Source organism: Colias eurytheme, chromosome 20 (genome assembly GCF_061535395.1).
Source record: "Colias eurytheme isolate Ceu_HAF_F1 chromosome 20, ilColEury1 Martin Lab GWU primary, whole genome shotgun sequence".
Lineage (NCBI taxonomy): Eukaryota > Metazoa > Arthropoda > Insecta > Lepidoptera > Pieridae > Colias > Colias eurytheme.
Window position 1 is genome coordinate 2002232 of NC_142999.1, and position 26694 is coordinate 2028925.

At 34.6% G+C, this 26694-nt stretch overlaps 1 protein-coding gene across 1 annotated transcript in view; it reads left to right on the forward strand.

The window, feature by feature from the left end:
- MICU3 (Mitochondrial calcium uptake 3) overlaps nt 1-26694 on the forward strand; it is a 91695-nt gene that overhangs the window by 58229 nt on the left and 6772 nt on the right. Inside the window, exons 2-6 of the mRNA XM_090113640.1 lie at nt 23605-23746; nt 24460-24570; nt 25137-25184; nt 25564-25646; nt 26596-26661. Coding sequence (XP_089969766.1) covers nt 23605-23746; nt 24460-24570; nt 25137-25184; nt 25564-25646; nt 26596-26661 — 450 coding nt within the window. The remainder of the gene's footprint in view (nt 1-23604; nt 23747-24459; nt 24571-25136; nt 25185-25563; nt 25647-26595; nt 26662-26694) is intronic.

A 26694-nucleotide genomic window follows, 5' to 3' on the forward strand; every position in this document is an offset into this window, starting at 1 on the left:
AAAAGTCTCCCAAATCTCATTATCGGTAAACACGGAATAGTTTTCAATCAGCACACGTGGTACGAAACGAGGGTGTAAGCCCGTCGATGTTTCGCTTATTGCCTCGTTGGGGACGAGAGGTGCAAGATTTATGGTGGTACAGGGCTGGCACTTGTGAATTAACGTGGTTGAAATAAATTATTAAGTTTCTACTTTCTACTTATAATAATGCAATATGTTGATTGGAGTTAATTCTGGTAGAGTAGTTTTATTAGAATACGTATTTATTTAGTTTATTTTTTAATATACAAACTTAAAAAATAATTAAGATAGTGTTATAAGCAGAGCGCAAAATGCTGCCGTATTCCTGAAGTTCCTGAACAGAATACTCTGCTAGGAAATCTACTAATTTAATTATCATTATCTCGGCGTACTCCTGATTTCGCCAACAATAAGCGTTCATGGAAACAACACCGAACTTTTAAGCTATTGCATAGCTTCTATCGCGGGCCTTGAGCGCGGGGACCGAATCCAGAAATTCCGTAACGAAAAACCTCACGCTCCCCACTCCGACGGGCGCGGAGGTGTGGGTTGAAGGCATAGCGTGCAATAGCTTTACCGCGGCAGTCCCCGAGTGCCACACGTCTTTTTTCATCATAATTTTACATTATAACACAAATTCAGGTATTTTACCAAAGTTATTTAAAATCCTTTAAATATAGTTTATTTATGTTGAAGTTCTACTTTATTTTCATAAAAGGTTTATATCCATAACTTTGTACATATTTCATGTTGTGGCAACCCTAACGCACACGGTTATTCCCGCAAAGAATCCCAAAGGATTACCGGTTAAACCCCAGCTAATAGCTATCTAAAAGCGCGTCAAACTGTCGAAACTGTTGCCGGCAAGATGTTCAACTGTTTACGCTTCTCTTGTTGATAATTATTGGTTTTACTTTCAATTATTGCTTAAAATTATATCTTTTTGATAACCCCTAGCTATTTGAAGCCTTTACCCGATGTGCGCAGTGCGATGTCATAAATCTGAATACATACATATATGGTATAAAATCGCTGTTGCTATCTGTGCGTCCGTATGCAAAAATGCGCAACGGATTTTGAAGCTTTTCTTAAATAGGGAGAGTGATTCAAGAGGAACCTTTTAGTAAATAATTTGTTAAGCTTTCTACAAAGCGGGCAAAGCCGCGCGCGGAATGCTAGTGAAGAATAAAACCTGATTTTTGATAAAATAATGCTAACCGAAAAAAATGTACTGCACTCATGTTGAAAGTAAACATTATGTACCACCACCATAAAATGGTTATGGTTTTTCGGGTTGTTTGGCAGAAATCGCTTACAGCGATAAGACCGCTCTCTGTACATATTTTAACTTGTATCATTCTTATTTTGTAATCTTGTATTTTTGTGTGCAATAAAGAATTTTTCATTCATTCATTATGTTAGATGTTGTAAATGTAAAAAGTGGCAAACAATTACAACAAGTCTAGATTCTAGTAATACAATTAAATATTTAATCCTAAACAAGTCCGCATTCTTAAGATAATAAAGTTGGATACTTAATAAACAGAACAAACATTAATAAGTAGGCAAAAAGCTTAATTATTGGCGACAACTCACTCTACGTTATATGATTATTTTTTACCAACGGCAATAAAATTGTCGTAACATGGAAAATTTAAGGAGACTTTTGCGCTTTACTATCGAAGTTTTTCAAGTCTTATCTGAAGTTCGTGAAGTATGTATTTTGTTGAGAATATGTTTCCTTTTCTTGGTTTAAATTTAGCTAAAAGCATACACAGACCAAGGATCTTTGGATTTAAAAAAAAAACTTAAAGATTTAAATATACAAAAAATAGACTAACCTTAGAACTAAAATAACAATAATAATACAAGAGAAATTGAAAGTAATTAATCTTAAACATTTAAATATACAAAAAATAAACTAAACTTAAAATTAAGAAAACCAAAGGAAATTAAAACGAAGTGAAAGTATTTGGCCTATCTTTAATCCATATTAGGGACAATATCGAATGGTGTAATATTACAAGTTATATTGTTTTATTGAAAATGAAGAAGAAGAAATAAGATCATTTATTTAACTCCACAAGATTGCAATAAACACGATTAGCACACAATACAGTTAAAATAAGACAATACAATTCAAACACAACAATAAATAAATGTAGGTACAGTAAATTAATAATAAGAAGCTAAAAAGTGGAGCCAAAACGGTAGCCACTCAGCATAAATTGCAACGCAACACTGATTTTCAGCGGCCCTTATCTGAAGCGAAAATGCATATTCGTTACTCATTCCCACTCTCATTCCTGCCCTTCAGGACGTCCACTGCAGGACATAGGCCTCCTTCAAAGATTTCCATAACGACCGATCATCGGCGGCCTGCTTAATTTAAATAATGTAAAAACGAAATTAAAAAAATAGACCTCGATGTAGGCAAAAATACATGTATGTATTATGATATAGAGAAGAAAACAAAAGAGAGATACAATCAAACTTTACGTAGATGTTACCTAACTAGAGGAACTACTATAAAGTAATAATAAAGGTAATAATTTTGTGCTTTCCGGTAAATTAATAACCAATATAAACGCTACTTGAAAAGTAGGTAAGGGCGTGACCAAATAGGAAAAGATCGAAGCGTTAAATCGTCGATATCGCAGCATCACACCCCATAATCAATGATTGTCGCTTCCACTGAGAAAGCTACCGTTACAAGTAACGAGTGTTAGGCTGATTGTACACGAGGTAACAAGGTAGGAGCTTAGGCTTGCAATACAGTCGTAAAAAAGTCAGCAAAGAGGTTTAAAGGTAAATGTAAGCTACGTTTGCAATAGTTACGAATGTAAAGTGGATTTGGCATGAGATATTGTAGTAGGAGACCCGGGCTAAAGTAACAACATAGTAAAAAAAGGCTTGTCATGTAGAAGGCAACGAGATGGGTTCATTTAGTTACTCAGGGACCAGGGTGCTTAAACCCTAGGCGATGAAAAGTAAATGTAAACATAAAAAGTACTTCTAATAACAGATTATATTTGAAAAAATATGTTAAACGCCTACCGTGTAAAAACCTACAGTAAACATAACAGATACAACACGTAACTAACTTACTAACACCCGGTGGTCAAACTCATGCCATTCAATTGTCCATCTCGAACAAATGGCGGGAAACCGTGGGAAATTACCGTTTATAGCTTTGGTAATGAATTTCATTTGATAGGTGTTTGGTGACCTCTGTCCAGAACCGAATATGGATTTGATAATCGTAAGGATTTAATGGACATGAATTAGTTATTTATAATGGAGCTTTCTTGTAAGCAAAAATGTTTTAGCAATACAATTGCTATGCTTATTAAAATTAGAATCATCCAAAAATAGGAGAAGACTAAGCCATGCTGCCAGATCTTTATATTCATAAAACATTAATGTAAATCCTATTTTCTATAACCAAGTATAATATTCAATGTTCAATAAAAGACTTTGTTTTGTCTATTAATCCTTGAGAATACGTAAAACGAGTATGTATAACATTTTGTTTTTAACGTTGGGAAATTCATAAACGCATATCTACTACCTAACGAAGTAAGCCGAAATGTGCGTAACCTTACTTGACCTGACCTAACGATGAATTTGGAACATTCACACAGTTTAGTCCTAATCCTAGACCAATATTGTCTGGCAGCTATCCAGTGAACAACCATTAACCACTTGTCTTCATAGAGCATTTAGTACGCTAGATAGTGCAGAGGCCATTTATGTAGGAAAGAGAAATATAGGTAATAATAGCCAATATGTATTCAACTATAAATTTTTCGTGATAATGATTTGGCGTTGGGAAAGCAGAATTTCCATGTAAAGTTTATTTCACCAGAAGTTAGGTACTAGAAATAATCGAAGATTCGACAGGCTTTAACTCTTAGAATATGGTTGTGTATTTTTCACTTCCTATAATTAAATAAATGATAACTTTTCAATTCGATACTAATAACTACCTCTGAAAGTAATCATTTATTTACTCGATAGTAAACAGCTCACTGGAAACGAATTCTTTGTTAATGACTACCTTTGCATCACTTCTATACCTTTGCATCACTTATATTAGCATCACGTACGATTTGGTCAATCCTTACGTTATCTAGACACACTTATGATCTGTGTAACACATACGAAGCTGGTTGCCAAAGCCTATCCACATCAAAGAGTTGTGAGTTCGGGACTGGGAGCATGCCAGCGTGGCTCAATTAGTGTGTTTTGAACTTTAATTATTCTTTATACAGTGCCAAATATGTTGCGGTTGCCGAATTTTAGATCCTTTTGGAGTTATGAGGGTTGGGACTTGGGAGAGCTTATGTCGGTTACCATGACGTGAATAGCTTCCGTGATAGGATTTGTTTTGGCTTCACGACTATAAACCATGGTAATTCGCTTGATTTTAATTTATTTATTTCGAACAGAAGTCGCATAAGTGGCGATGTTGGTAAATATTGGCGTTTAACATAGGCACTAATATGTATAGCGTTTATTCTGTTAAGACAGAGCTTTAAACTGAACTTTGCGGTTATAATAAAAATCAGTCTTTACTGCTATACGTCCATGCCACGGAAATGTATCTGAAAATCCCATCCATGAACTTGAACCTGATATTTCTAACGCACCGCACGAAGCGCGATAGCAAACTGCACTTAAATCAAGAGATCGTGACCCATATTAGTACCAAAGCATTAGCCTACTAGTGGTGACCATACTATTAAATCATGAAAGATTCGCTTCCTTGGTGTATGTTCATGTGAACCGTGTTATAGGGCTGATGCTGTATATGTTTTGATAAATTTTCTTCACGTACAATTAGAGTGGTTCAGTGTCTATCTCCTGCCTGACGGAGCCAATACTTTTTGTAAATCCTGACCGGGAATCGAACCCAGGATCACTCGGTTCCGTGTTCAAGCATTAAGCACTATACCTCAGAGGCGATCGAAGTGTGAATACATACAGGATATAAAGAGTAAATTACAGTCAATCATTTAATACGCTAAGCTACCTATAATCGACACTTGACAAGATCTCGTTACGCAAATTAAGGTCATAAAACACGTCGCAATAAATAAATTATAAGTACGGTAAATAACCGTGCTCCGGGTCTTAATGCCGTTAGGATAACAAATGGGTAACCATTACGGGTGAGGCATGCGCAGGGGAGGAGCGACTAGTGGAGAGATTACAGGAATTATTGTCAAATAATTTGGTAGGACTTGATCAAGAAGGAGAGGTAAAGCCAAACATTAACTCTTAATTTAGTAATCATCAACTATTTAAGTAACATATTTTTAGCAGTTAATTAATACTTGAATATAAATGAAACTTAATAGTTATAACCAATTCCAATATAAATTCGCAAATATATGTTGCATATGACTTCGAATACAGTGTGAAGAGAGCATACATCATCATACATCCGCATAATATAAAAAGATCGCAAAACGCCCCTTACGTGATCACTACCTTACAGCCTAGTGCTGAAACGTTAACCGAGACCTTGTAAATGTTGGTGTTAGATCATAGTGCATTTAGCGCAATATAAGATAGATTAGTTAGTGCCTTGAATGTGATATTTTATCACATGTTTACCCGCTTCCGCTTAACAATTCTTAATCCAACACAAATAACCTTATGGCTTTGGCAGGCAGAACGCGTACTTAGCGTGCGTCAACCTTATGGCTTTGGCAGGCAGAACGCGTACTTAGCGTGCGTCGGAGCTAATCTGACGTCGCGCTATGTCGCCGATATGTGTCATACGATGATGGTTGTGTACCGTCAAGTATCACTAGCACTAGCGCTAGCAGTAAGCAACGCTGACGCTCTGATTGACAGTATGTGAGCGCGTAGTACAATAAATCTCGGCGTCATAGCGCCTCTCTGAATCTTCTCTTTAGCATAATATGTTTTTCCGCTTCAGCTTATCAAATCGTTCGATTCGTGACCACAACCGTAAAACCTAGTGCTGAAACGTTAACCGAGACCTTTTAAATGTTATTGTTAAGTCATAGAGCGGTTAGAGCATTACACATATTTTGGGTATAAGTACCATTTTCATGTTTCTACGCTACGGCTTAACAAATCGCTCCATTAATGACCACAGCCTTAGAGCCTAGTGCTGAAGCTTTAACCGAGACCTTGTAAATGTTAGTGTTAGATCACAGGGCGGTTGCTGCGCAGATTGTAACATTAATCACGGTGTGGGAGACACTATTAAATAGTATTTGATACGCTGTATTTGGTATAAGTGTTTTATAATAATGATGGTTAGAACCTTGTTAGTTATCGGGTAGTTAATACACATGTAGGAAATGGTCTGTTACAAATGTATGGGTAATTTTATATAATTGGTACTTTACAGTGTAATTGTGATTGTTGCAAATGGTAATGTTTAAATAGGTTTTGAGATAATTATATTTATCTATGAAAATAAAATACATACTATTTTATTGAAATGGTAAATGATATGTAAGGATATCTTGATTTAATTAACTGGTGGATAGTAAAAAATGTTTTAACAAAATAGTGAAATTTCAAAATTCGACATTAGGTAAAGTCTAAAGATATTTTTAGTTAAGATTCCATTTTCAGGCAAACCTATAAAAATGTATCCATTTGTTGAGTGGTAAATATTTCGTAAGACTGGGCTCTATTTCAGACAACGCTTAAGCTTTTAGACGACGTGTTTGTGATGAAAGGTTTCGTCTAAAACTTATAAATTATGCATTATTCGTAGATTTGTATAAAGCTTACTTAATTGTCCAATTAACCGCAACACAGCTTACAGACATCATATCATGATCTCACTTACCTAAACTGTTAAGAAAAATTAGCGCATATCACACAAAAGGACATGATAATTATTTTTTTTCTTTTATCGCCTGACCATCATGATATATCATGATATCAAATGTTACTATAACTTCTACATGAAATTGAATATCCTTAAAATACCTTTGTCTATTGATACGTATGGGTATTAATAAACATTTACTTTGATCAAATTGCCAGAAGAAATTGCCATGAAATGAGATGTGTCAACTGTCACTGCAGTAAAACGTAGCCTTTGTCACTCTCTAGCTTCCTAATCCAGACATAAAAATCATATCCTAAAACCGCTCTAACTCAAACATTTATGTATTCAATTAGACTTCTTTTAGAAGCACTTTCGAATCGTACATACATATTTCGTATTCGTATTTATATCGTATATACATATTTTTAACAATTACCACCGATTCGGAAAGCAGTATCTATGGAGAAGAACCGGCAAGAAACTCCATAGTTGCTCTTTTAAAATCATGCTCCGTTGAGACTTCGCACTAACAATATTAGTAGGACTAGAAATAAATCCACGTTCACACTCAGCCTACATCGTCTATTAACCGACTGGCCTGCATAATCTATCAACACAAGGCGTTAGGTTTCAAATGTTGCGATTAGCACTCCATCTTATCTGCTAGTTAGCACTGGTTCACTCGGCTTTCTAAAGGATTAAATGGATTTCATCAATGTATTTGACTTTGATGGAATGAATTTGTATCTCAAATTTATTCAGTGCTGTTTTGTTTATGCGTATTGTAGGCGTTCGTAGTTATTGTGGTTGAATTTAAGGCTTTCAGCTATGTAGTTGTATGGTTCGTGTTTTGACAGTTAAAATGAGATTTATAAATCTTTAATTGTATTTTCGTTAGATTTTTTTTTTTACGCTGCAATAGGGAAGCGCTTGGCCACGATCTCGCCTGATGGTAAGCTGAGATGTGGCCTAACATGGAGCGCGCTTCCCTAGAATGTACCTGTTCGTTAGATACATTGATAGCGTTATAGATAAATGATTATGTATTACTGTTTAATTTCTATTACATATCTCGTTTAATTTTAACATGTTTACAGAAATATGCACAGATTCCAATAAATGTTCAAACTTGTGTTAGAAATTTTCTGTTTTATTCCTTTTTTTTAAGTAGTTTTCGTTCAGTCTTCTCTATCTCCAAATCAAAACAACTCTTTAAAACCGTTTAAATACTCACAAATCATACTAATCTAGCCAATCATGAGATTAACTGTCGCCATCAGCCCATAATAGCCCCAATGTACGATGCCTCAGTTGAATATTGAGCAGCTGATAACAGAATCTTATCAGCTGATGGATCAAATGATTCATTATCTTAAACGGTGAGTTAACGAGACGTGATGAAGATGATTCATTTGAAATGCAATTAGGGATGGCTGGATTTATTGCATTTGATTTAAATTAGCTTATCGATGGATTTGATTGTCAAAACAATATTTTGTACAAGAAAATAAGACTACTTTGTACAAACTGAATTTTGGGCAGTAATTCAAGTACTGATAGCTCAATAAATACTGTTGATAAATAAATGATGTTATACATCGACTAAAAATACTTAACCATGATATTATTAAATATTAGTTGAGGGAATAGCCATATAATATATAACGTAACTAATAATGTGTTTTTGGGCGATGGTGACCACTTAACATCAGATGACCTCTTTGCTTGCTCTGCCATAAAAGAAATCATCAACGAAAACTTCCAGCTATGGAAATTGTTTTCTTCTCAAATATTGGCATACAGACTTTCACTGCCAATTTGACTTAAGATTACAAAATCCATAGACCAGCAATACAGTGAATTATATTCATGCAAATTTGTAAATCTGGACACGGTTTCACTGACAAACTAACTTATGTTGTACAATATTCGAATGGACAGCAGGTTATATTTTCAATATAGTTGGAGATATCTTGTATAGGCTGAAATTAATCGATTTTGGTGTTCATTTGAGTGATTTGAATACTCTACAATAAGATGATTTAGAATTAGTTAACGTGGTATTTCATAAAAAATTGCTCGAGATAAATAATAACAAAATAATGTTCTTTACATTATTTATCATACTTAGTGGGCATTGAAAAGTCTTTGGATTTAAACTGAAAATTACTTTACTAAACTTTTGTGAATACAATGCACGGCTGCATTGTTGAACTGAAAAGTCGTCTAGAATTATACTTTAAAAAACTTTTGTTTTCAATTCGTTCTATTGACTTCAGACTATAGAATCATTTACAGAATTAATCATTCTCAGAACCGTAACCTTACAAAGCTTATAATGTAAGGTACTCTTCCACAAAACCTTAGGTACTCTTCCACAAAACACAGATGCCTTTCAAAAGAAACTTTCCCGTAATATTTACGTAACAGCCTCAGAGTCTCACAGTTATTTACCAGCAATTGTACGATAAGGAACCAGCTCGGAGCGTTATTTATATATTTTGCATCTAATTACGATTATTTACGAGGTAGTACTGTCGGCCCGAATATGTGTCAACACATCCGTTATATTCTACTATTGTAGGAAGATTTAAAGATCTGGTGAGAGAAAGGTACGGTACAATGAGGTATTTGGTTCTTTAAACTGATCTTTTAGCTCGATTTTATATGATGTTTGGTACACGAAGGTGTGTAACAAGGGTTCATATTATATAACTAGCTGTGCCCGCGACTTCGTCCGCGTGGAATAGTGACTGCATAGTAGTTACTACTTAACACACAATTATTGAGTAAACACGTCTTGAAACACGTACTACCATAAACAACTAAATTATAAGTACTTACAGATTATTTTACAGTTAAGAAATAAAAAAAATAATAACACAAAATAACTGTTAGTAAAATTAAAACTAAACTGAGCTATAAAACTTTGTTACAGAAGAGTTCAAAATTTCCAGGGTGTGGCTATCCTCTCGCTCCCATGTCCCCCTCTTCTTTCACAGCCTTTCAACCCTTCCCTTTCCATCCCTAGTAAATGGTAGAACCGATTTTGATGTAAATAATATTATCTAATTGTACCTATATGTACACGTCATATCCTATCGTTTGATGCTCCATTTGGTTTATTTATCTAACCACTGTCACCCCTAAAGTGCCCTATATGTAATAAACGGATGAACCGATTTCGATAAAACATTACTAATTGTAATTCACCCGTTATGCACATTCATTTGATATATCACTTAGGTAGGTACTATCACAATATTTGACAACATTCGTTTCTTTCATTCCCACTTATACGGTTATACCTATACAGTAAAGTAAAAAAAGTAGTCAAATTTTATCAAAATCGGTTCATCCATTTATTTGATATAGAAGGTATAAAAGTGGTAGATAATAAAAAAAGTGAATTTTGACTCAAGTGACATATGAAATGAAAGGGCATGACGTGTAAAGTATAATTAGACATATTTAATCAAAATCGGTTCATCAAATCAAATGCCTGGAAAATCCCCGGAAAATGCCTGAGAAATGTCCGGAAAATGCCTGGGAAATGCGTGGAAAATCCCCGGAAAATGCCTGGGAAATTCCCGGAAAATGTCTGGAAAATCCCGGAAAATAACCGGAAAATGCCAGGGAAATGTCTGGAAAATATCCGGAAAATGCGTGGAAATGTCCGGAAAAAGCCTGGAAAATGTCCGGAAAATCCCCGGAAAATATCCGGAAAATGCGAGAAAATGTCCGGAAAAAGCGTGGAAAATGCCACTTCCAATTTGCGAAGTAATTAAAGCAGAAAACCAAAAAAGAAAAAGAAAGCTAAAATCTTTCATATTAAATGTATACGGGATATTCATATTTCATACTTAATGTATGGGAGGGTATAAAGATAATTTTTTGATATTTCTCGATTTATTTTTAAAAATTTATTACGGCCATTTTACTCATTAGGTTAAGTACTTTCGATATCAGTTTAAAGTTTTTTGTTATCTGTAATACTTACGGAAAAATCGCCTGTGCACACTTAACGATTACACCCTGTATATAGGTATAGTAAATGGATGAACCGATTTTGATTAAATATGTCTAATTATACTTTACACGTCATGCCCTTTCATTTCATATGTCACTTGAGTCAAAATTCACTTTTTTTATTATCTACCACTTTTATACCTATATCAAATAAATGGATGAACCGATTTTGGTAAAATTTGACTTATTTTTACTGATAGGTCGTTCACTTTCATTTAATATATCACTAAAGTATATTCGACAACTTTAGTTATTTTCATTCCCACTTTTACCCCTATATACCTAGTTACAATAAATGGATGAACCGATTTTGAAACAGTTTATTTAAGAACCAGCGTCGGAAAATATGCTGCCTAACAAAAAAACATCATCTAATTCGGATTACCTGCTAGCGAGCTACGGTGGCACAAACACACACACACACACAGCGGTCAAACACTTATCACCCTTATTTTTGCATCGGGGCTTAAAAATATAATATAATACGACATAATTTAAAGGACATTTTATGTATAAAATTTACCTAGAAATACCCCTCCCCCCTACTACCTCAGCTTACCCCCCCACCCTTGGGGACTTTCGATATGATCACTTGGACATAACTGTAGCGTATAACAGATAACTTACGTTTTATCGTACACTGTATGTGTATTGTGTACCATAGAATGCCTTAGCAAATGTTCGCCGTGAGTACTTAAATGGTCATAACTTTTTTATTTATGAACCGATTGACATGAAATAAACACTAAATGTTAAATGAAGATTACCACAATATATTAGTGAAAACCGCATCGAAATCGGATAAGCCGTTTCTGAGATTAGCGTGTTCAAACATACAGACAAACAGACAAACAGACAAAAAATTTTTTAACTACAGTTTTGGGTTTGGGATCGATTTAATAATAACCCCTGCTAATTTTTTTTTACATATTTTCATTGTACAGACACCACTTTTCTAGAATTTTATTATATGTATTGATGATGATATATCTAGATTGCAAATGTTAAAATGGATTCGGGTAATTTAGATTGTGGAAGGTCTTATTAAACATCAGTCACAGGGCACGTTGTGGTACATTTTTCCGAATTCCATAATCATTCAATTAAAAATCCGCATTTTTATAACTTGTATGACCTAAGGAAAGACATGCAAATACTATATATCTGCGCATAGGGGTTACATGAGTTACGTCCCTGATAATACCGTGGTAATCTTCATTCCATAGCAATGTTTGTTCTACTTCTATCAGTTGATACATACAAACAAAAACATTATGTCCATCTGTTGCAACAGCGACTAGGATCCCATAACTAGATTAAATCTCTCCACCAAATCCTCGTATCTTCTTTCGAACATCATATCAAACATAACATTCTCTCGTATTAAGAAATAGCAATAAATTAAAGCACCAATTACAATGACAAAACGCTGCATACGAACGGAGTGACAAGCGGCGTGTAAAACAAAAACCATATATTATTGAATGCGCGGGCGCAGACTGAACGAGATTTGTGGCGTTTCAAATTTTAGTATTTGTGTTCGTGTATAATGTGATATTTTTAATTGCTTTATGATGTTGGGTACGTGTTGTCTGATATTTCAATGGTGTAAGTTAATCACTTGATGAGCTAACTCGTGAAAGTTCTGTATGTTTTATTAGAATAGGTACTAGCTTTCCACCCGCGGCTTTGCCCGCGTTGTCTAAAAACTTATGCGAAAACCTTCCTCTTGAATCCGTTGCGTAGTTTTAAAAATTTAAGCATTCATAGGGATTAGGGATATAGGGAAAGTGACTTTGTTTTATACTACATAATATGTAATCACTACACGATATACTTTACAATTAATGATGATGGTTATAATAAACTCCTTATTGCCGACACAACTTATGTTTTTCGGTTATGACTTTTATTTGAATCTATAGTAATGTAAGCCGAATAAATATTTTTTATAATATTTGTGAAAGGTATATTACTGGATAAATATTTGGCAAAGTATTTAGTACTAGCTGTGCCCGCGACTTCGTCCGCGTGGAATAGTGACTGCATAGTAGTTACTAATTAACACACAATTATTGAGTAAACACGTCTTGAAACACGTACTACCATAAACAACTAAATTATAAGTACATACTTACAGATTATTTTACAGTTAAGAAATAAAATAAATGATAACACAAAATAACTGTTAGTAAAATTTATTACTAAACTGAGCTAAAAAAACTTAGGTACAAAAGAGTTCAAAATTTCCAGGGTATGGCTATCCTCCCGCTCCCATATCCTTCTACTTTCACAGACTTTCAACTTTTCCGTTTCACCCCTAGTAAATGGCAGAACCGATTTTGATGTAAACCATGTCTAATTGTACCTATATGTACACGTCATATCCTTTCGTTTGGTGCTCCATTTGGATTATTTATCCCCACTATATCACCCCTAAGGTGCCCTATATGTAATAAACAGATGAACCGATTTTGATAAAACATGACTAATTGTAATTCAGACGTCAATTGATATGCCGCTTGAGTATATTATTTGACCACATTCGATTATTCATTCCCACTTTTACCGCTATAGTCCAATAAATGGATGAACCGATTTTGATTAAATACCTCATTATACTTCTCACGTCATGTCATGCCCTTTCATTTGATATGCCACTGTCAAATATACCCAATTTGACAAAATTCATTTTTTTATTCCCACTTTTATACCTATATCCAATAAATGGATGAGCCAATTTTGATAAAATATGTCTTATTGTACTTTACACGTCATGTCTTTCATTAGATACGTCACTTGAGTATATTTGATAAAATTCATTTATTTATTCCTACTTTTACCCCTATATAAAATAAATGGATGAACCGATTTTGATAAAATTTGACTAATTGTTTCTGACAGGTCGTCTATTTTCATTTGATACCTATATCACTTGGGTATAACTGACAACATTCATTTTTTCCATTCCCACTTTTACCCCTATATATATAATAAATGGATGAACCGATTTTGATACACTATACCTAGGAACAACTAATGTAACAAAAAAAAACGCATCTAATTCGTTTTACCCGTTAGCGAGCTACGGTTGCACAGACGGACACGCAAACACACATAGCGGACGTAACACCCCTCTTTTTGCGTTGGGGGTTAAAATTAAAATACCTACGACATAATTTAAAAGACATTTTTCAGCTAAACCCCCCCCCCCCCACCCCACGGTACTTTCGATATGATCATCTGGATATGTCAAGGAATAACTTTAGCGTATAATTTACGTAATAAAGTTTTTCAGGTAAGTTATTCATGTATAGAATGCCTTAGCAAATGTTCGCCGTGATTACTTAAATGGTCATAACTTTTTTATTTATGAACCGATTGACATGAAATAAACACTAAATGTTAAGTGAAGCTTACCACAATATATTAGTGAAAACCGCATCTAAATCGGATAAGCCGTTTCTGAGATTAGCGTGCACGAACATACAGACAAACAGACAAAAAATTTTTTAACTACAGTTTTGGGTTCAGGATCGATTTAATAATAACACCTGCTAAGTTTTTTTTTAATATTTTCATTGTACAGACATCACTTTTCTACGATTTTATTATATGTATTGATGATGATGATGAGCTGATCGCAATCGCTCTCTCTGTACCGCTTCTTATTTGATGCAAATCACACATACAAATATACACAAAAAATATCTTTTTTATTCCCAATATGTATGTAAAAAAATGTAATATGTTATGAAAATGAGGTCTCTTGCATATTTACATTTGGTGGACTTTTACAATGTTGTGTCAACTTTACTTTGTTTTTATTTGTGTAAACATCTTATAATAAAAGCTTCGTCTACACTATTCAAATATTCCTCTTTTCCTCATGTGTCCAGTTATGTCCAGCTACATCGATTTATTACTATCAATAGTATTCTTATTTCTTAGTAAACTCAAACTCAAACATTTATTTATTCAATAAGACTTCTAGAAGCACTTTTGAATCGCCATAACATATTTTTAAAAATTACCACCGAATCGGAAAGCAGTATCTATGGAGAAGAATCTGCCGATTGAAGAAACTCCATAGTTGCTCTATTATTTAGTAATAGTATTATTACAGTTCATTTAATTATTATCTGTGCTAAAAAATAGTATAGAACGTGCCATCTACCATGACCGCACTATGATACATTCGAAAAGGAGGAGGAATGTCGTATTCGCTTCTGAACATTATTGTTTTACCTCGTCACCTGATGATAGTAGTCATGCTAGTCGTATGATGATCACATGCCTGTATACGTGCCAAACTCCAACAGTTTAGATTGTGTATCATCACTACATAGTATAAAACAAAGTCGCTTTCTCTGTCCCTATGTCCCTTTGTATGCTTAAATCTTTAAAACTACGCAACGGATTTTGATGCGTTTTTTTTGCGTTTTTTAATAGATAGGGTGATTCAAGGGGAAGGTTTTAGTATATAATTTATTAGGTTTTAGACAAAGCAGGGCGGTAAGCTAGTCTAGATAAAATTATTATTGTAATTCTATGTTGTGACGTTGTGTTATGGTATGAAGTTTTGTAACAACATCCAATGAAATTAGGCCAAAAGTACTGTATTCAAAAACACTCAACTTAATCCTATATCACAGTAAAGAGCTAAACTAATATCACACACTATTCCTTTGGTTGACTACGACTACAATATTTCTACAATATTGTAGGAACGCATCCCTACAGTTGTCCCCCAGAGCAGAACGCAGATTCTCACCCGTCATCACCATGCCCAATTTTTGCTCAATAGCATATCTATTGCTTGCAAAAATTGGGCACTCGAGTAACAGGTGAGGAACTGTCTCCTCAACTCCAGGCTGACATAGACACGACGGATTATCCTTCAGCTTTGTTGTTTGAACGGGCTAATCTCGGGAACTACTGGTCCGATTTGAAAAATTATTTCGGTGGTAGATAGCCCATTTATCGAGGAAGGCTATAGGCTATATATAATCACGCTAAGACCAACAGGAGCGGAGCAACGCGGATAAAACCGCAGGGCACAGCTAGTACAGTATAACTATCGTCTATACATCATTACCCCTACCATACGTCACGGACCTACAATGGGGAGATTTCAATTTATAGCTCGCCCCACACGCGCTCGAATTACAAACAAAGTTAAAACCGTGATGTACAATACACGATCGAGTGTCTATTTATGCGACTCTCGTATTTTGTTTTCGATATTGATTATTCATACTGTTAAAAATGGCGAGTGTTGCGAATTTAGTATTTAGATCAAGCTAAAGAGTTTGTTTGAACGCGCTAATCTCAAAAACTACTGGTCCGATTTGAAAAATTCTTCCGGTGTTAGATAGCCCATTTATCTAGGAAGGCTATATCATCTCGTTAAGACCAACAGGAGCGAAGCACAGTTAGTTAGCTATACATCGCACAAGAAACTTAAACAACTCGATGTAGAAAAACCACCACGCCACGTTAAACTTAATGCCACCACCGAGAGAACGATAGAAATCTACATTCATTTACCTCATTACGCATAGTAGGTAACACGGGTGACGCTACACCATAATGTACGCCGACTCATAATAAACATGCATCAGTAAGTAATACACGATAAATTAAATAAGGGATATCAAGTTTAAGTGCATTCTTAATGGTGGACACTCGGATTGATATAGAGCCCACGTCGGGTGGTATTTCGTAATAGTAATGCGCCTTAATGGTTTTAGTTTCGAATTAAATATAATTGCCGGTTAATATTTAAAAGTGTTAGACGAGATTGATTGCGGTGGCTTTGATAATGCAGAAATGTACCTAGGTGTTAAATTGGAGGTTGAAGTAGCTTCTATACAAGCTTCTCCTTTTGCGGATCTGTACTAGTATTGTTTATGCGAATGTCTGTCTGTCTGTCTGACCATTGCGCTATTACGCTAAACCATGGCATCGCTTTAATCGAGATTGAAAATGAAAAAAGTTGAAGAGCTAGAGTCAAACTTAAGCTCCTTGTCTTTCCAAAATCAACCCTTAATGAAAGTTGGAATAGCTGATTATTGATGTGAAACATCTATAATTGGCGCACGAAAAACCGATCTCTACCTTTTTTTTTTTTTTTTATAGTGGGGAAATCTTCCAAAGATACCCACGGCCCCCGGGGAAGGAGCCGTGGGTTATGTCGGATTCTTACCGACTAAAACCCCACTGTGTTCCGTCGAGCCGCTTTAATGATGGGGCCGCGGGTATTTGTTAGAATTCTTCCGCGACCCCCTCGGCGGTAGCCCATCTCCAGGCCAGGCGCAAGCCAAGAACAGGAAAGGTGGTTTGCCTGCTCTTCCCTCCCGTTAACCGATCTCTACCTGGCGATGAATGCCGATGCTAATAGTTTTGTCCGCAGCTGCAGTTTTAACCGCGGGAATATTATAATAATTACTAACTACTTATCCTATTATGATTAATATTAACTTGTTATCCTAAACTTGCATTTCCCGTAATATTTATGGTAAGCTTTCATTAGACAATATTTTATGCTCGCTCATTATTAATATGTCATGTAGGACCTAGGAGACTTTCATACCTTTCATATGTTGACACTAAATTATTTATTTAAAACTTGTAGCAATAAATATAGCTAATTTACTTGTAGACATTGCACCTTACACCTTGGTCAAATACATGATGCCTAAGAACAAATTTTTCTTGATTTAATCATTGGATAAAATTTTCTTATCATTGATATTATTCATTTGTATTTTAAAGACCAAAATTTGGTCAGTAAATCAAGATCTGGGGATTTTTTTTTTACTTTTCATTGGTCAGAGATCAGTTTGTATAAGTATATTTTTATACGCTGAACTCAAAGATGTCTGCAATTTGTTTTAATTCTATAATCGGTATCGGCAAAGCTCCTTCCTATGAAATATTAATCGACCGTCAAAAGGTATCATATTGAGGATCAATCATTTATTTATTTATTTTATTTATTTATTTATGTAAAGGTACCTTACAGCTAAACTTACACTAGGTATTACATTAACAATTCAATACGCCAATTAAAAGGTACACCAATAACAATACATAATACTGCGAGTGAGCAAAGTATAAAGATAAAGAACGATATAACAATTACAAACCCTATATTATATATAATTATAGTTAAATAAAAAGGTAACAATAAATATGAGTGAGTACAAGTGTGATTGTAAGTGTGTGTGAGTGTGTGTGTGTGTGTGTGTGTGTGTGTGTTGTTTGTGAATTTCTTTACAAATTTTGGTCAAATAAGCTGTAGTATTAATTTTTTAAACTTAGAGCGAGATAATTGAAAGGGATCTGCCAAGGAGAATTTATTATTATAATTATTCGGAATTCTCAGAAAGGGTGAATGTTTGAGGTAATTAGTAGAGGTTGCTGGGACATTAAAGAGAGGCGTATGACGAGTACGTTGTGATGGCGCACGATATTGTAAGTATTCTAAAGCAACAGGAAAATCAAAGTTATTATTGACAATATCATGCAATAACATAAGGTCGATTACATCTCTACGATCCTCCAAGGTATTGATTTTATAGTGAGAGCAAGCTTGTGAATAGGTTAAGGGTGCACTCACACACATCAGTCACCGTCAAGTCACCGATGACTGATCGGTGACGGTTTGTGTACGTATCCACAAACACCAGTCACCGTCATGTTGTCCGTCAGTCACGTCGCCGGTTTGACTGAATCATTGAACACATACATCAGGTTAGTGAGTGATTAGACGTGTGTCACGCTAGAGAACATGTAGCAATTGACGGTAGCACGACGCTGACTGAACTGAGACGTGACGGCACCGGGTGAGTGGGGATAAAAGTATGATACATGTATGGAAAGATTATTTGACGTGCCTGACCGGGGACGTCACTGATAGATTTCGTGCCGGCGACTGTCGTGTGGGAACAGAGTCATACTAGAACTATTGATACATATTTTTTTTTAATCCTGTCCGGTGACGTGCCGTGACGGTGACTGATGTGTGTGAGTGCACCCTAAATCATGTTGTTTATTTTTATATTTCATTCTATTTACAAATACCTTTTGAAGCTTTTCCAATTTAGTTATATGACATTTATAACTTGGACGCCAAATAACGCTGGCAAACTCAAGAATACTACGTACATACGCGTAGTACAAAACTTTCAAACATGCCGAATCATCAAAGGGTTCCGCTTGCCTCAAAACAAATCCTAAATTTTTGTAGGCTTTTTGAGATATTAATTCAATGTGCATGCGGTAACTAAGTTTGTCGTCATATATGTTTTGCTTGCAGTTGTCGGTAGGTATAGCACATATTGTATATCGTAGTTGTCATACTTATGCGTGAGGCACTGTTGGAGTGTTCCTTCTATAATTCTTTCCTATATATTATCCAATTTCTTCTTCTTTCCTATACATTATCAGATCACCAAAAATATGGTAATAAAACATGTCGGGATACATTAAAATTTGGCTAATGTTTCTTTCTCTTGTATGCTGAAGTAGCTGATTAACTACAGGTACTTCCTGAAACCTATATTATACCTACTCCAAAGAAGGATATTTAATAATCTTCCATACTAGCTGAGCACCGCGGTTTCACCCGCGTGGTTCTGCTCCTGTTGGTCTTAGCGTGATGATATATAGCCTACAGCATTCCTCGATGAATGGGCTATCTAACACTGAAAGAATTATTCAAATCGGACCAGTAGTTCCTGAGATTAGCTCGTTCAAACAAACAAAAAACACAAACTCAGCTTTATAATGTTAGTATAGATTATTTGATAAATCAATAATTATGAATACCGGTAGCAATAAACAGGTGAATAAACGTCGAGGGATTGTAACGAATGGACCACGATGAACATTACCATAAGTCATGGATGTGAGAAAATTGTTTAATTTCAAACGTTGTAAATAGCTATTGTGAAAGTTAGATTATTTGATTAAACACTTAAATACTAAAACACGTAAAAGGTGTATTTTTCAAAAAGATGTTTAAAAATTGTGAAACTTAAATTCGGTACATACAATGAGTGAATGTAGAATAAGAAAGAAATAATGCAGCACTATACAAAACAAACACAAAAAAGACTACAAAAAATGAAACATACAATAAAAAATGGTGCTTATGACTGACATACAATCCGTACTAATATTATAAATGCGAAAGTAACTCTGTCTGTCTGTCTGTTACTCAATCACGCCTAAACTACTGAACCAATTTGCATGAAATTTGGTATGGAGATATTTTGATACCCGAGAAAGGACATAGGCTACCTTTTATTGCGAAATATGTACCACGGGCGAAGCCGGGGCGGACCTCTAGTAACATATATATGTTCATAGTACATAGTGTTCACTTGTAGCCTATATTTTTTTTAATACGTCATAATCTATTAACACTCATCATATTGTCTATTATGCGTTAAAAAATGACATCCCTTGCAAACTGCAGTGAAGTGAGTGGAACAAGCACGACTGATAAAAAAATGTTTAATTTATTAAAACTATTATCATATAAACAACAAGCGCGAAGATTCACAGTTTTATGTCAAGCTCTACTAATTAAAAAGATTTATTCTTTCCCCGTTAATTTATCGTCAACCCCAAGGGGTGTTATTTATCTGTATGTCTGTACGTTTGTAACTGAACGCCGTTTAAACGGTGTTTTGCGTGATTTACTGTAGCGGGTAGTTTTTAACGTCTCTTTAGATTGATAGAGCGATGTTATCTACTAATTGTTAGGATAAATTGCCTTGTTTGTACGTTTTGCAGTGTAATTATGGTTTGCGTTGATTAATGGGAATGCTAGTACGAGATATTAGTAGTGACTGCATAAAGTATGTATACAGGGTTTATTATGTATGTGTGTGTATGTTTATTATTATTGTAACTTCCATTCTTTTTTAATGAACTGACATAGCGGTATGGGGTATTTTTGGAATTAATTTACCTATTGTAGAGTTACATCTCCTATATATAAAAATGAATCGCAAAATGTGTTGGTAAGCGCATAACTCGAGAACGGCTGAACCGATTTCGATAATTCTTATTTTATTATATTCCTTGAAGTACGAGGATGGTTTTTATGTAGAGAAAACGTAAATAAGTACCACGGGCGAAGCCGGGGTGGACCGCTAGTTGAATATAAATCTTTATTTATAACCTTTCCATTGACTATTTCTTAACTAATAATAACTTGTATGAATTTTCACAAATTGATTCAATTTCGTTCCTCTGTTGTGGACTAAATTAAAAGGCATCTGCAGGACTTGATAACATGCTTTAAAACTAAACAAATAAATACAAAATAAACCTAACAAGCAAATTAAAAAATAGAAAGTCTCATTTATACCCATTGTGACCAAACACACATTGGATTCAGTTTACAAAGAAACAAGAGACGTGATGTGTTTTCCGCGTTCCGTCCCCGAAATAATATTCGGAAGTAGAGAGAGAATAGCTTGGTGGAAGCCGGCTATTTGTATCTTTTGTCTTTTACGACGACGTGTGGTTTTAGATGATTTAGAAAGTTCTTAGTGATGTTATAGTTGGATGAAGGAAAAATGTTTTTAAAAGAAAGAAAGAAAATAAGCATAAGAATTTGAATTTGATGAATTATAATAAGTACCATTTTTATTTTTATTTTGTAGGTGCCGATACATATCTATATGAAATTTTAAGCTCCCTATACTTTGCACAATTGTGGCACATATACTTTTAGCCTCTTGAATTTTTTTTTGAATTTACATCTGAAAACAGCCCGTGCGTAACTTTCTCTAGAAAGAAGCTCTGTTATCAGAAAACTAAGATTTTTATCCTATGGTGTATATCTCAATTATCTACACTGCATTATTTTTCCGTTTTACCGTTTATATTTGCTGGTATCTTGATTTCCTATATCTACTAATTAACCGAATTTGACTGTCTACAATACATTATTGGCGGCTAATATAAAAACATTTTATGCAATCCTATAAAATGAATCGTCCCAATTAAAAACTTGCTCATCGTTTCCTTAATCCTTCTCAGTATTGCAGTGTTTCATAAGAAATGTTTAAAAATCACCTAAATCAAACATAAGGCTACGTCGAAGCGTGGTTCCTATTTCTGACAGTAGTAATTAACATATTACGAGTTGCGAAACATAACATCGATAATCATAGTGTAGGAACGAATAATCTTTGTTTGTTTAAATATAATGTCTTAATCTGTTATAATATATGTCTTAATCTAAGCTTAAAAAGGGTATTTGTTTGACGTGAAAACCGAAAATTGATGGGTCGGATCTTTTTCCTTTATTGTAAACAAAATGATGTATAATTAACCTATAGCCTTAGTAATTCTGTCCGATATAATATCATGCTCTAAAGCTTAAGGGGGCGCATAAAGCAAAAGTGGTTTATCGCAGATAAAACCAAAACTAAAAATAATTACACAAAATGCTCTGACAAATATCTTGCAAATGTTTTAATATAATTGTTTATGAAAAAAAACTCATAATAAGTATTACCATGTCAAGTAGAAAACGTAAAAGTGTGAAAATTAGAGCTAACTTGGTGATTTTTTTTATCTAGTAAATTTTAATATTTTATGTTTTTGATTAAACAGAATCGTTGAACATATCATCTAGTTTGATATATATATTTTATTTTTTAGATTTGGTCTTGCATATTACACGTATCATCTAATAGAAGATTGGTTATTTTGCTTTATGCGCCCCCTTAACACCTCAAGGCGTTTCGAATTAACCACCGATTTGAATTAGGACATATATGGGTCCTCTTCACTATAAGGCAGCGTTGGGCGAGAAAAGGCAATTGCGACAATAGAAAGGGCCTAAATGTGTCATTGTAGACGTTTATTCATTATCGCCGTAATGGCGGCAAACATCGACAATTATTTGTTGGGCCAACGCTGTGCATCGTGAAATCCTGCTCAGGAATTAACGAAATTTTTAACGACTATAGCAACGAAAATAGGACATGTTTTACTTTGAAAATTTAAGTTTAAGGCTTTAACGGTTAAAGGTGATTAATGTAATCAGGTAGGTCAGCCATATCAAAGCTACCAATAACATCAAAATTGCAATACAATATTTCTCACACGGATCTTAGACTATGGGATGTTTAATTTTAATCAATAGCTGAACCGTATATAGATTAGCTGTGGATATTGTAATTACAATGTCGAGACGCCTTCCGGGTTTGAACGTGTTATTAATTAGACTGCGAGTGGATACACTATCGACTGTAGCCTTGTTTTGTGCCTGCCATTTGGGGCAGATTCTAGCTATTACTGGGATTGGTGTCTTTACTCTGATTGTTGGTAGATTGCGTAGAATGCTATCACCTAACCATTAATGATGAATACTAACTGGACTACTTTTAAAATGTTGGCGATGTCAAATATTAGAAAGGGTGGTTCTGGTAAGACGTCTGCCTTTTAATAGTCGTAGGTCGAGCAGGATAATCTTTCAATGATGGTACAGATCCCACCTTATTTTCAATTTGAAATTGCAGATATCTTTGGTTTGTAACTGTAGGGTCGCGATCAGGACGACGAAGGACTATTGATTTATGCATCAGTTCATTTACTTCTATAGCGATATTAAAGTTGTTGCAAAAATATTCCCTTTGAGCAGACTTTTGCAGATGAGTTTTGGTCAGTTGGGTAAATAAAACCATATTTTTCAGCAACCCGACGAGCTGGCGAGATCCGTGAAGCTGACGTCACGCGAGCGGCGCTTCATCAAGTTCGCGAGCGTGGAGCACGGTGGCCAGCTGTACATGACGCCGCAGGACTTCCTCGAGTCGGTGGTGGAGCAGGAGCCGCGCCGTGAGTTGCTAGTTATCTTAATATACATAAATCTCGTGTCACAATGTTTGTCTTCAGTGGACTCCTAAACCACTTAACCGATAATAATAAAATTCGCACACCATGTGCAGTTCGATCCAACTTGAGAGATAGAATAGTTTAAACATGTAGGTACCACGGGCGAAGCCGGGGCGGATCACTAGTAGCTATAGGAAAATAAATGTGGTTCAAGTAGTATTCATGATTACGAGACCGTAAGAGAATGGAACTTCTAGTAATGCAGATTGGACGGTTGTCCTATAAGTGTGACCTTATAAAATGCAGCTGAATTTGGGGTCTAGAATTGGCAATTAAGTTGGTAAATAGCTCTGCTTATAAATAAGGTAATAACAATTCAGTTAACTAGATTTTCTCAATTTAACAACTACATAGATAAAAAAACTTAAATAATTTATATACTTGTCAATATACTTCTTGAAAACTTAATTATATAACTTGCTGAAGCACCATTTAAAACGCCTACCATTTATATCTGAGCAAAAACGAGCGCCAAAACTTATGACAAACAACTGAAACGAAAGCACCTGTCTAAATTACAATTCCACTGTACCATTATGTCACTCATCTGTAAGGAGCTGGCCAATAACCACCTTCCCAGTATTTTGTCCATATTAAGCGTTCACAGAATTGCCTATTTGATTGGGTAATTAAGTTACAAGCGTGTATTTCCACAGCTCGTCTGAAACGTCGTGTGCTCACTAGTAAGGAGATCGAGCAGCTGCGAGATCAAACGCCGCCGCTGAAAAAGGGCAGCTCGCAGATGTTCAGGAACATGAGGGACAGAGGTATGGTATAATTGTAATATCAGATTATGAAAATTGGTAAACTAAGTTATTTTGAAATGATTAGTCATAAAGAATTTATGGAAGACCAGGGCCCGTAGACAAAGTAACAATTAAAAAACGATAACGAAGTTAGAAAAGGAAAAATGTATGGGATTGACATTAGATAGACCACGTGAGCTAACGCGGCGTATGGCAATCCCATACATTTTTGCCTTTTCTAACTTCGTTATCGTTTTTTAATTGTTACTTTGTCTAAGGCCCCAGCTGACCCGACAGACGTTGTCCAGTCTTCGCGCAAATAATCAAACCCATGAAGTTTATGTGGCAGTTATGTTTTCGCATTTTCCATAATGTTTTGGCTCAAATTTATTGAGATTTTCTTTAATAAGATGCTTCTCCTGGCAATAACTAACACATCAAAATAAGAATTATCGTAATCGGTCCAGCCGTTCATGCGGGATTCCGTGACAAAGGGAAACTGGGATTCATTTTTTTTATATATAAAAGAGATGATAATGTTATATGTTGTTGCTATATCTGACATGATTATTATTTTAATTTTTCAGGAATAATATCGTACACGGAGTACTTGTTCCTGCTGTCAATTCTAACGAGTAAGTATTTTTTTTCTATTTTACTAGCTTTCCGCCCGCGGCTTCGCCCGCTTTGTCTAAAACATAATAAATTATATATGTACTAAAACCTTCCTCTTGAATCACTCTATCTATTAAAAGAAACCGCCCCAAAATCCGTTGCGTAGTTTTAAAGATTTAAGCATACATAGGGACATAGGGACAGAGAAAGCGACTTTGTTTTATACTATGTAGTGATTAGGTAGTTTAATTAAAAATGGCGTTACTGAACTCTCATATGGACACTTAGAAAACACAACCAAAAAATTTAAATTTGAATATTTAGAAATATATAAATATATTTTCCTTGTCCTATCAAGATAAAGATATTGTTTTTAATCATTATTTCTATTTTTTTCAGAGCCAGCGTCGGGTTTCCAAATAGCATTTAACATGTTCGACACTGATGGTAACCAGCGTGTTGACAAAAACGAATTTCTAGTCGTAAGTCATTTTTTATTTAATGTTTTTGTAGTTAGAAATAGTGCACCAATTCATTATTATAGATAATGTTTTCTATTTTAGTTTATTAGAGGTGAAAAGTGGATTTTAATTATTATTTTGATAATACATATATGTTCCTTTAAAATAACTTTAGAGATAAAACAAATAGGTATTATTTGGTTAATATAAAATGGTTGATATAAAATTTTAATTCATTTAAATTTCCGAATTTTTTTTTTTTTTACTAATAACATAAAATATAGTGAATGCAATTACCTAGTTGATAATTATGGGTGGTTAAAAGCATTGTGTATTTGTATTCAATTTAGTAATTAATTTTTTGTAGTTTCATTTTAATTGCACCTAGTATTAAGTAGTTGTTAAGCCGTTATTTCTATCATAATGTAGAATTATTTTTTATAAACTTAGTAGCACTGCAAGCAATATGTGAGCACATGCATTTGCATTTTGATATGCTCCCTAGTTTTGGAGGTGAAGACAGACTTATAATCATTTATATCTATATATTATAATCAAACTAAAAATTCATTTTTCCTTTTAAATCTTCCTCTTACTCTGTAATCATAGGTACTTTGGGAACACTATAAAAGTCTTTCTTCAATCTTCTATAATTGTTAAAGTGAATATTTTTAATGTAAACTAGGTACGTCTATTAAAATACTTAATGGATACATAATACATAATTTACTTGGTTGTACATCGATATTTAAAGTAACAACATCGATAATAGTAGAAAAATACTCTACACATGCTTGTTAAAGTTACCATTTATAAAAAATGAGTTTGAATTAAAAAAGTTTATAATTTTAACAAAAATCTGTTCAAAAATTATTCACTTTAAAAGACATCGCTTGACAGCCCTACCCTTAACACTCATTAAGGCGGGGATCACACCTTCGTATTATTTTATTTAATTTCGCATGATTAGATACAGCGTCTTCTCGGCGGTTCAATAAAGGAGCGGAAAGATCTGGACAAGCACACGGAGCGGGCTGTGAGTTCGATATGTGGTTGTCGTGGATCGGTT